Source organism: Notothenia coriiceps, unplaced genomic scaffold, assembly GCF_000735185.1.
Source record: "Notothenia coriiceps isolate Sejong01 unplaced genomic scaffold, NC01 NC01_scaffold00028155, whole genome shotgun sequence".
Taxonomy (NCBI): Eukaryota; Metazoa; Chordata; class Actinopteri; order Perciformes; family Nototheniidae; genus Notothenia; species Notothenia coriiceps.
Genome location: NW_011360856.1, coordinates 35,468 through 47,338, shown reverse-complemented (window position 1 = coordinate 47,338; position 11,871 = coordinate 35,468). Strand labels below are relative to the sequence as shown.

The 11,871-nt window shown below is 40.2% G+C and overlaps 1 protein-coding gene across 1 annotated transcript in view; it reads right to left on the bottom strand.

Annotated features, from left to right (window-relative positions):
* LOC104958032 (ATP-dependent RNA helicase DDX19B) overlaps nt 1-11,070 on the bottom strand; it is a 14,879-nt gene extending 3,809 nt beyond the window's left edge. The window contains exons 1-10 of the mRNA XM_010785728.1: nt 10,856-11,070; nt 10,379-10,418; nt 10,196-10,285; nt 9,927-10,062; nt 9,615-9,707; nt 9,306-9,408; nt 9,006-9,120; nt 8,680-8,857; nt 8,336-8,573; nt 7,881-8,043 (exon numbers count right to left, since the gene is read on the bottom strand). Coding sequence (XP_010784030.1) covers nt 7,881-8,043; nt 8,336-8,573; nt 8,680-8,857; nt 9,006-9,120; nt 9,306-9,408; nt 9,615-9,707; nt 9,927-10,062; nt 10,196-10,285; nt 10,379-10,418; nt 10,856-10,912 — 1,213 coding nt within the window. The 5' untranslated portion in view covers nt 10,913-11,070. The remainder of the gene's footprint in view (nt 1-7,880; nt 8,044-8,335; nt 8,574-8,679; nt 8,858-9,005; nt 9,121-9,305; nt 9,409-9,614; nt 9,708-9,926; nt 10,063-10,195; nt 10,286-10,378; nt 10,419-10,855) is intronic.
* Nucleotides 11,071-11,871: the final 801 nt, after the last annotated feature.

The following is an 11,871-nucleotide window of genomic DNA, read 5'->3' as shown; positions in this document are numbered from 1 at the left end:
GAACAGAGTCGCTATATCGCGCTTCGATACGATTCGATCAACTTCCCTATCGTCGATCGTGTTGCGACTACTACACGGTGGAAACCGACAAACTTTTCTTCCGAACGACTCCTGGGCCCATAACCTGTTAAGTTAAGCTTAGTTCTGCAGCTTAACGTTGCATTCGGAGAAAAACACGGAGATGTAATCCATTTAGCCAAGCCTGGCATATTTTATTATAAGGGCTGCACGCATCACTCTCACGGGGACAGCCTCCACTGGAATGAACTGGTTCCACACACACGTGGCAATCAAGAGCTGTGATTAGCCTATAGGAGGCAGGCATGCATCCTATACCCCTTGTCCTTGCGCCTCACTGTGGCACAAGCACAACATTGCACATCACATGGAACAGTACAGTACCACATACAAGTGAGGACATATATCCCATCAAATCTCAACAGTAATGTAGGCCTGTTACATATATTATTGAGCGATATATATTATACATACTGTTCTGCTTTCTGCACTGGCCTCAGCAGCTGTTCTTACTGTAAACACCGCGTCACAATGAAAGCAGTTGTATTAAAAAAAAAAAAAATTATCCTAACATCCAGGGGAGATGTGATTAGTGCGTAAACAAACGGTAAAGGGCAGAAAGTCTGATGCACATTTGATCATCTTAAATAGCTTTTAAACATCACTGTTGGCTGAAATCGACTCCGGAGAATACATCAGTGTACCCTTGGTTATAGCTCCTCCAGAGAGACTCCTCTCTCCTCTAAATCAGTGTATCCTCGGTTACGGCTCCTCCAGACAGCCTCCTCGATAATCGATCCTCAACGAGCCTTTAGAGAAATTTGTTTTCCTTCGAGACGGCGCGCCGACATCCGTTTCCGGGTCGCTGCCGGAGGACCTGGGAGTCCTTCTCAGGTCGATTATTTTCATTTCTATATATATTGGTCCTCGGTATCACCGGAAGTTGATTAGTCTGCGCCATCTTGAGTACCGTCCCATGGCGGTTATTTCTGCCGGAGGATCGAGGAGTGATAATGGAGGAGTGATAATCGAGGAATCACCAGACCATCCTCAGATGAAATCCACAGATACTCGCCCCGCCCCCTTACTGTGTACCGCCCCTTACTGTGTATCGCTCACTGATTGGACGATGCAGTGCATGCACTGATCTGATGCTTCTTGACATGAGAGCAGTTTCCCAGCGGAGTGAAGAAAATACATGAAACTCACGAGAGTCACTCGTCAGTCTATACTGTGTTTTGTTTCAATTCATGTATCATTTAGTTACAAATATGTGATATATCTGAACAACAAAGTGGTCAAAAAATGTTTTATTCATTTATTGGAAACATTTTCATGATCGCTTTTTTCGTTTATACATTTTAAGAATGGCGTTTATCTTTTTTGAGAATGAGTTCTTATTTTATTTAATGTATTTGGGTCTACAACAGATGATACACATGTTTGTGTCAGTAAATGTGTCCTAACAGAGGCGGGGGTGTTTGTGAAAATAACGGGGACAGAGCTGGCTGCTGTCAGACGAACAGCTGTGCGGCGTCATCAAAAACGGACGTTGCTTCATGTGACGCTCCGGAAGAAAGGACGTCCCATTGCTCTTAAAACTAATTTCCCTGCTTCTCGTGGTTTCCTTGCGTCTCTCCATGCTTCCCTGGTGGGAGGGACTAAACGCAGAGAAACGACCCAAGTGAGTGACGCAATCATTCCATTTAATCGACCTGAGAAGGACCCTGGGACGCAAAAAATTATAGAAATGACAAATGGCTCATTTCGGAGGACTCGCGCGTGTCTGCTTGACGTCAGGATGACCTAGGGGCCCGCTCATCACTGTGCGCACTTCTGTGACCGCAGTGAATTATTATTGTTTCCTTCCGGATTTGTCAACTGTTATGTAGTTTATTTATGTATCTATCTGTTTTCATTTTGTTACATATTCTTTGTGAATAATTTCTTAAAATGCAAATAAGTAAATAAATAATGGATAGAGACCATATCCATTTTCTGTACAAGGCTGAAGACTTTTTTAAATTTCTGCTGTTAATATTGGGGATCTATGGTTCATGTCTTTTTTTTTCAGTCTGTGCAATATTTTCATACAATAGAAGCAAAGTAACAAAGTGACCTTTTTATTGAGAATCATTAACAGTTTTAGGGTGCGGTAGAGCGACAGCTCAGCCTTAGTATTTATTAACCACTTCTGAGACAAATCAGAACTGTACCTTTCAACATGATGTACATAGCCTACAGCATGGCTATAATCCACACACAAACGAGAAACAAAAAAACATGCATGCTTCAGTGTCACCTTCAGCAAAGTTGCCATCATCCATCCAACCATTCCCATATTCCCTTTGTTAAATTAAATGTACAAATAAATAGCTAGAAAACACAAACATACGAAATAGCTGCTCACAATTCTTTACTCCTCTAAAACGTTTCTTAAATATTTCTAAAATGCTGCTTTCAATACACTTGTTGTACATCAGCATTATTAGAGTGTTGTTAACCATTCTTCTTCCAGAACAATATCATTAAGATAAGAAAAACACATGCAGCCCTGAAGTGTCTGGCTAAGTGTGACATCTGTGACATGGAAGAAAAAAATCAAACAAAAACTTCAAGCTGAAGGTTGATGACCTTTCCCTTTTAATACAGTATAAACAGGGCATATGGTGGGAAGACAGAGAAGAGGAACATAATCACAGCCTTGTCCTCTTGCTTGTCGAGATGCATGGATAAGGCCTCATCACTGCCTAGGATGACTGTAGTATTGATCTGGTTGCCTGTACAGTTAACCAGAAGAGTAAATTATTCTAATCATTTTAATTTTAAAATGTACTTACACTAGTCCAGTGCTCTAAACCTCTGCTCCACTGTGCCCCATTACCAAGTTTTGATAGACTCTGTAGCCAAATAATTAAGATGGTTTAAATGAAAATGATAGCAAAAAAGTAAAATCAGATCATGTTATGACATTTTTGTCAGTTGTTGACCTGTGGAAAACCTTTCAGAGGTTGCATCTACCTGTTCCATTAACCGACCTAGTCAGGGTCAGGGACTGGAGTGTATCCCACCATGCTTTGGGTGAGTAGAAGAAGATGCTTTATATCTCTCTCAAGGCTAACAGAAAAATGCTTTAAAACCTCTGTATTTTAAGCCCTATTTATTAACAGCATTTTAAGGACATCAAATCTTAACCCTGTTAATCAGACTCTGTGAGACCCCCAATAATGTTAATTGACAAAAATGTTTCAAATTCTCGTATGGCAACTAGGGTATGGTTAAGGTTAGGGAAGATTGTTGTCATGGCAAATAGACTATGCTTAGTGTGGTTAGGGTTAGACAACCAAAGCACTTGGCCAACAGTTCAGCCTGAGAGTGGTGTGAAATGCTAAGAGTAGCTTATGTAACCAAAAGCCTCTAGCCTCAAGCAGAGAGAAGAACAGACTTTAGTGTTCCGTTAAGCTCAGTTTGGTTTCTAACTCCACATCCCCAGATTTTATTTATTTTCAAACTTCATACAGAATGCTGACTTAAGTGATGACACTTGACGTCACTGTGTGGAGCGTCACATAAAGTAGAACTCCTTTAAACCTGGAAACTAGTTGATGTTTAAAAACTGTTAGTTACACCTTCGAGGAGTACAGATAATGTTTGCGCCTTTTAGAGGTGAACGCTTTTATGCTTATTATCCAGATGTTGAAAAGTCAACATTTCAATTATTTTCTCTCTGTTAGTTGCATTCATAGTTGGTTTGCGTGATAACAGATGCTATCTGAAAGAGAGACTTGATGTAAATGGAATCAGTGTCTCCAATGAACCTGACATCTGTTTAAAAGGTGAGAGGAGGCAACATTGCACAAACATTAGGAAAACGGAACCAAGGCAAATATCTGAACTCAAGACTTTCAGGCTCAATACTAATGAGTATTAGTATTGAGGCCACATATGAGGCAGTAAGTAACTGAGGCACAGTTCCATTACTGAACTAATGATGTAACTGAGCTGGAATTTCTGAGGGCACAGTGCAATTGAACATTGTCGTAAAGAACATGGTAGACTGTGGACATACGTGAGAAAAAGTCTCAACTATTGCATTGAGTACACTAGTCTGTCCAAGGCCCATGCACATATTACAATATACCAGAAGGACCATGTAGTTTGAGGGAACCGATCCAATGATCCCAGGCCCTTCACATGCTGCTTGCACCAGTCCCTTGTTCGAGATGGTGGAGGTACTTAGCCAGATAGAACAAGTTTATCAGTCAGGACTTGAATAAGAGTAGAAGCCTCTCCGAAAAGGATGTACATTCCACTCTGACAGCCAGAAACAGTCCATTTGTTTATGTAGTCATTGTCTCTGTTTTTGAAAGCATAGCAGAGAGAATGCTGGAGAGACTGCTAACAGTATTTGTCAGTAATATTGCTGTCCATTTAGAGGGGACCATGAGTTGTCAGCCCACAGCAGCTGTCCTCACTTTGGACCAGATTTAACCAGATAGAGATAGACGGTTAAGGTCTAGAACTTGGCCTTCCGGGACGATTCAGTTATTCTTGGGTATCCAAACTTGATTAATTATTGCAGTATTGGTTCAGTCTTTAACTACTGATGAGATCCATAGATATTTAAGAAGATCACCAACATGCTTTTCCTGGATATCCCTTTGGTATGCTGTATCTGATTTAGACCAAGTAGTATCCATATATTACTCTTTTCCCACAGTTTCAGTGTGCCAAATCACATGTATTTCTAAGCAAAAGAGAGACTTTTTACACTTCATACATGTCTTTGCTCATCATTCAGCTTAATGAACACATTGTTAAAAAAAGGACCACAATTTCTCAATGTATGTTGGCTTAAATAATATTGACATAGAGTTGGTTAGTGTTGCCGATCCTATTTTCTAAATTTCCTCTCATGTTGCTAGGATATTCAATTAGGGCACTATTTTCCAATCAATTACCAGAAATCTTCCATGGACTGTATAAATGATCTGCAAACAATTTTTGACTGCTTTTACTAATACATAATAGTGATTCTGATAGTGTTAGCTGTGTTTTGGTCTGCATTATCACCTTGCAAGTGCAGATAAACAGTGTTCTATTTGATTTGATAAGTTCTAGTTATCATTTACCTAATGCCCTAACACTAAGGGCTCAAAATGGCTGGTTTTTGGCACACAACAAAATCCAATTTCCATTAATTTTGTATACCTTTTCCCAGTCTGAGATTACCAGCCAGATTTCTACTGGCCCACCACTTTCTAGATAAAACACATATGATCTTATTTGACTCACCTGATAAAAATATACATACCATAATTAATCCTTTGGCATCAGAGCAACCATAGTTTTTGTTTATTTGAGGAGCTTTTTAAACCTGCATTATATTTCAAACCACATATTTTAAGGCCATGTTTATAAATGTATCTGAATATCTCCAGTTTTCATTTAGTACATGAAAAATGGCAAACCTGAAGCTTTGTTTATGTGCACTAATTGCATTATTCGTATAGAAGTTATTTCTGTTTCAATTTAAAGTTTATCTTTGTCTTTGTTTCTGTCTATATTTCTACTAGGTATTTTTCTAACTTGATTTTTTTTAGAACTTATGTTATAAATCGTATGATTAGAAAAACAGTTAACCTGCTGTTGTGTACTAAGTGCTGGGTGCTGTGATAAAGTTCCTCATAGCTCAGTGAGAGATTCTAAGATACAGTACCATACCAGTGACATACATCCACTTGACCAAAGACTTTGTTGAGTACAATCCAGGTATCTCGACAACGTGTTCAGCAAGGAAGAGCTGTTTTTTTTCCTTCACATTTTTTGCCCAACCATTGTCACACAGAAAAAAGGATGCAGTGTTGATTTCTTAATGTATTGCTGGCTCACTCCAGGCCAAACGTGCTGGTTTCCTCCACCGCAATCAGCAGTTTCTCATACAACATGGTGTATGAAGGGTATGGAGGCAGGTCCAGACGATTAAAACAGGTGTGAGCCCTGAGAGAGGAACAGACAAAGAGATAGACAAGAGTAGTTAGAGAGTTTGGAGATTCATTTCTAACAGAGAATACATGATAATCACATCATGTTTTTATGATTTTTTAAATTTATTTTTTAATTCAATTTAACTTTAACAACATCAAGGAGAATAAAGGACACCAACACAATCTATGTGGTCTTTCTATGCTAACCCGATCCTTAAGTATTTTTGCAATACGCACTTGGTTTGATATAAACAAAGAAAAGATGCTAAGTACACTTAACATTCTGAGACGTCTGCTTTGTTGCCGATGGTGAGCAACAGACATCTGAGTCAAACATTTCTGGCTGAATAAGTCTGATATGATTGCCAGTATATGGCCAACTTTTTATTTCCTGTCCTTTTTCCAAAAGGGCAGTTGGCCACTGTACATATTAACAAACATCACTCTGACCAGAGGAAATAGTGCATTTGTTGGATACTATTTTCATCTGTGCATTTATACAAAGTTGTTGCTCTAGTGAGTATGACTGGAAGCTCGACCATGTTAAAAATAAACTACAGTGCATGTGCTCCTGGTAATAAGGTAATATCTTAAGGATTGCTTGTATCAGATACACACACTAAATCAGTGGTTCTCAAACTTTTTCTGTCATTCCCCACTTTGAACAGGTGGGCCTTTTCAAGCCCCACCTGTTCCTCATCGCTCAAATAAAATGGTAGGCCAAGCTTCAAATTGTCAAATGTATCGTTCTATAACAGGGGTCTCCAACCCTTTTTTAGGATGAGAGCTACTTTCAAAAAATAAAACAAGTCGTGAGCTACTTTTACTCCTCTTTTTTTGTTTTTTTGCAGTGTATATATTTAGCACATTATAACATATGCTTACCTTTAACCTTTGTGTGGTGTTTGGGTCTGTGGGACCCGTTTTCAGTGTTTACTCAAATAAAATGTATTCGATTTATTTATTTTAACCTGCTTTATTGGGGGATGGACCTCACATCCTCTAGGGGGGTCCGGGGGCATGCTCCCCGGAAGATATTTTTTTAAATGTTGAAGTTAAATGCCTCAATCTGGTGCACTTTGAGCACAAAATGAATTTATGGATACAGCTCTCAACACTCATATGAAAGGGAGCTGTATACTTTTCAATAATACAAACATCTTTAGAATATGATCACAACCAATAACAAATCATTTAAACTAGTTTATTCTTATCTTATGTTACCTAGTTAGCATTCTTTCTTTTTATTTATGCATATTTTACTAAACACTCCCCTTTTAAACTTTTTTTACTGTCCTTTAGTACACATTGGAATGACTTCTTACACCTAGGCTATATTAAATAGATAAAGGTGTGCTCTCTCTCGCTCTCGCACACAGAGGCTGTGTGCTCCTCCGTGGCGATGACGGCTTGCGTTAAAAATAAAATAAACGTGTAAAGTTGGGGGACACAAACGGGATTTAGAAAAGTGTCACGGTTAAACTCCTTATGAAGTGGTGAGGTGTCGCTCCACATTGCTTTTCTTCCCGACTGCAAAAAACTCCCGTTCATCGCATCCATTTGCGACCCACCCATCACATCTCTGCGCCCCACCAGTGGGGCGCGCCCCACACTTGAGAAACGCTGCATTAATGTAACAATAAGAAACAATTGGTAGTTTCACCATTCCCTCTAGTATTTTGCGGGCTGGAAAAGAGTCATACATGCTTCTCTGTAAATTCACACATTCACTCTGCTAACCATCCCACCTAAGACATACAGTATATCTCAATTGCAAATAAGTCAATACATATGGAAAAATTGCCTTTTCAATGTAAAAAAACTGCTCTGGAGAACGCCACTTCATATAGACTCTGCCTGTTTTAATGGCTTTACCTCGGGCACAGACGTTTGTAGTGACCAGAACTTTCTCCTTTCCGTTTCTGAAGCGATCGATGACAGCGGCCCTCTGCTCCACCTGCATCTCTCCGCTGAGCAGCGCCACCTGGTGGCCTTCTCTGGACAGCTCGCCTGCCAGCCAGCCCGCAGTCTTCCTTGTCTAGATCAGGCAGAAAACCGTGTGTAAATGACTTAGCCAATAATCCGACAATGGTAATGTAACAAAGGTCCAAATGTGAAAACTTGGCAACACAAGCCCACAAAGGCACTGTGTTGAAAGAGTTGGTAAAGTAAGCAAACTAAACTGAAAGTGTTGCCAAGCTCTAATCTCACATATCGAAGACACAGATAAGAAAGCTTTGCAAAAAAAATCTGTATTTCTTTAATCCTATACAATTAGGGGTTCAGCTGAGAATGTATTGCGACCATGAAAGTAAATTGCATGAACTCACATGGCAGAAGACCATGGCCTGGGCGATGGTGATGGCTCCGTAGATATTACACAGGGCTTGGAACTTCTCCTCTCTGCTGTTGCACAGCACATAGTACTGTTTGATGGTATCCAGCGTCTCCTCCTCTCTCTTCAACTTGATGATGTTGGGTTCAGGCACAATGCGCTGGGCGAAGTTCAACACAGTCTCTTCAAACGTGGCGGAGAACAGTAACATCTGGCAGTTTTCAGGCAGCATCCTGAGTGGCAGGTAAGAGAGAATCCAATTTACAAGCTAAAAAAAGTAGTGTATGCCAAGATCTTCCAAGATCTTTTTTCTTCTCAATGAACCCGTTTCTTTCTGACCTCTGGATGCGGATGCTCTGGTCCTGGTGACCCTGTGTGGCGATCATGACGTCGGCCTCATCAAGCACAAACACCTTGATCTTCTTGGGGTCTATGAACTTGAATTTACTGCACCAGTCCAGCATGGTACCAGGCGTGCCAATGACGATCTGTTCATGCAGCTTTGTGCCCCGTGGCACTGGAACAATCACAAGAAACAAGTACTTGTTAAAAAAAGATCTCAGCAATATTTAAAACACAAGAAAAAAATAATGGAAAAAATATATATTTTTAAATGTAGATCATCCATTGTAGATGTAGCAAAGTAAACAACAGAGAAGTCTTACATTTGTTTCCTCTGATGGCGTAGACGAGTTTGACCTCCTCATATTGTTTTCCCATCTGCTCGATTACCTTGCCAGTCTGGAGTGCCAGTTCATAGGTAGGTGACACACACAGGCACTGAAGGACAAACAAAACGAGTGGGAAGGATTAAGGGCGAGGCCTTTCAAGGATACAAAAACATGTGGCAGTTACAGGGAGGGACACTACCACATACTGTGATAAGCATGTCATAAAAACCAGTTTCAAAAGTAAAGATTGCGATCAGAGATCTCCTATAATAGCTAAATAAAGGGGATACCAACCTGGGGATATTTGTTGTTGGGTTCTACATGACTGAGCATGGCCAGGACAAAAGCAGCTGTTTTCCCTGTTCCCGACTGTGACTGGGCAATCAGATTCTGTGGACTGGAAGACACAAAGACTTGGAACAAAGGCAAATGTGGCAAAAATAGTTAGTGGTTTTATTTATAAGTATCTGTTGCAAGTTCATCTTATAATTTAAAGTTCATTGAAAGGGTTGCGATGAACTAGGTTGAGTTATTTCAGTGAGCCTGTAAGATATATAGCCTTATTAGATGACTCCGCTATTGTTTAGAGCAACGTGTACTCACGGTTCGGCCAGCATCATCGGTAAGGCCGTCTCCTGGATTTTGGATGGCCGGTTGAAACCCATGCCGTACACACCGTTAAGCAGCTGTGGTTTGCTGCACAAGGAGGAAATACACATTGAGCCAAGTCTGAAGGAAAACCGGTTTGTAAGCATCCCATTAAAAAACACTCCAGGGTAGTAGCCCAGAAGATCTACCAGTTAAAGGACAACAATAAGGAAAACGCCTGCAATATATACAGGTTATGGGGATTAGTGTAATATCTGTTTCTCTAAAAAATTGAGAGGTGAATGGACAAACACAAGATTTACTCACAGTCGCAACTCCTCAAAAGACTTGACAGAGTAGAGCGGAGAGTTGGGATCCTTCTGAAGAACTTCCACTTGATTTGTGTTACTGACTAGATTACTTCTAATTAACTTGTTCAATAAAGACTGCGCCGCCTTGTCGTCTGGAAAACAAGATATATTGAAATTACTCCAACAACTTAAGAAGAGACAAAAAGGCTAGAAGACAATCGTGAATGTCAGACAGCATCTACAGAGGACACATATGTTGTGGTATAAATATAACAGACCACCCACCTTTGTCGTCTTCATCTGCAGGCTTCTTTTCTTCCTGCACTTCCGACTTTGCGGCTGCACTGCTGGAGTCTGTTGCTATTGCTGCCGTGCCTGCAAAAGTAAATAAAAATAAAGAGGGTTATTTTTACAACCAAAACCAGTGCTTGGATGATTTAACCCACTAAATGTTGCACACACACTTACCGTTTGCCTCTGGTTTCTCTTTTAATGTGAGGCCACCGATCTGTAAAGATAAACATATAGTCGTTTGTCTAACAAAATGCTCTCTGGCATTTTATGAGTTAATACAGCATTATAGAAAAGAGGCACAAACTACTGCTCAATCACGATTACTCCATTACTAGAGCTGTTTTAAAGCCTCTTGCATCATTTCCTTAATAGGCAGCTAAATGCTAAAGCTAGTAACTAATTGAGCACGCAGCATCTCTGCTCGAGCTAGTTACTTCCACGACAAAAAGACACCACAGGGTAGGTAAGTTTATATGACCTGTCGGTCAAAAAAGGCACTTTATTCAATGTCAGCACTGTCGTTTAATAGTTCATACTTTAAGAAATCAGGATGAGCAGTTAAGTTTCATTTCAACAGCAATGGAACAGGCCAAAGCATCCTTTAAACATGCTAACAACACGTTAGCTCGTGTTGCGTAAGTTAAGATTTACCGAGTCCGCCGCGGCTTCTTGCTCGTCCACCGCCTGTGCCCAAGAGTCCGTAGCCATTGTGGAGTAGTTTCTTCTTTGTCACTTTCTTGTCACTCGGGATAACTCAACTAAGGAAACAAGCTCACAGTGATGAGTCAGTAATGTGAAAGTTACTATTTTCCACAATGGCGTGCCGAAACCGTTTCTGGGCACCTGTGCAACCGCTCACATGTCCGGGTGGAAGGCCAGTGCCCCACGATGATAGTTCCTATGTTTTTTTAAAGTTCCCACTTGGCTTACAAAAACCAGCAAGCATGACGGACTCCTCAATTCCAAATTAACACAACTAATTTGCCTTGAATACATTGTATTTTAATTTTATTTGGATTGGAGTCGGAATCCCATTTAACAGTTATCTTCAGAGCCTGTAGGTGGCATCAAAACGTTCTGTATGGAATAGACTCACCCGATCTAACACGAACACACGCACGCACACACAAGCACGCACGCACGCACACACACACACACACACACACACACACACACACACACACACACACACACACACACTGTGACTGACAACAAAGATGATGCAGGTATTTTTGTTATTAATCCAAAGGGGCAGTCCACCTGCCCTAACAAAGAAGACAGAATAGACTTTATATAGGAAACCCAGACACCTAGATTCATGTTGAATTTATTTTAAACATGTTTTCACTGTTTCAAACATTGTGCTGTTATTCGAAAAAATAATGCCTCATAACTGTTTTTGGTTATTCAATTTTTGTTTTGTAGAGACACCTTGAAAGAGCACTGATTGTCATTATCCTAGCCTGGTTTCATAATCTCCCCCTTTGATAACCATGCATTACCTTAAGGTTCTAAAAGCCTTCACTGAGATTGCTGCAAACGTTGGGGGGTCAAATTATTTGTTTAGTTTTCCCAAAATAATTGTTATTTTGGTTGTAAATGCTCATTTTGTGTGAACACATAATTGACAGCTGTATTGAAATAATGAGGAGAGAAATCTGAAGTAT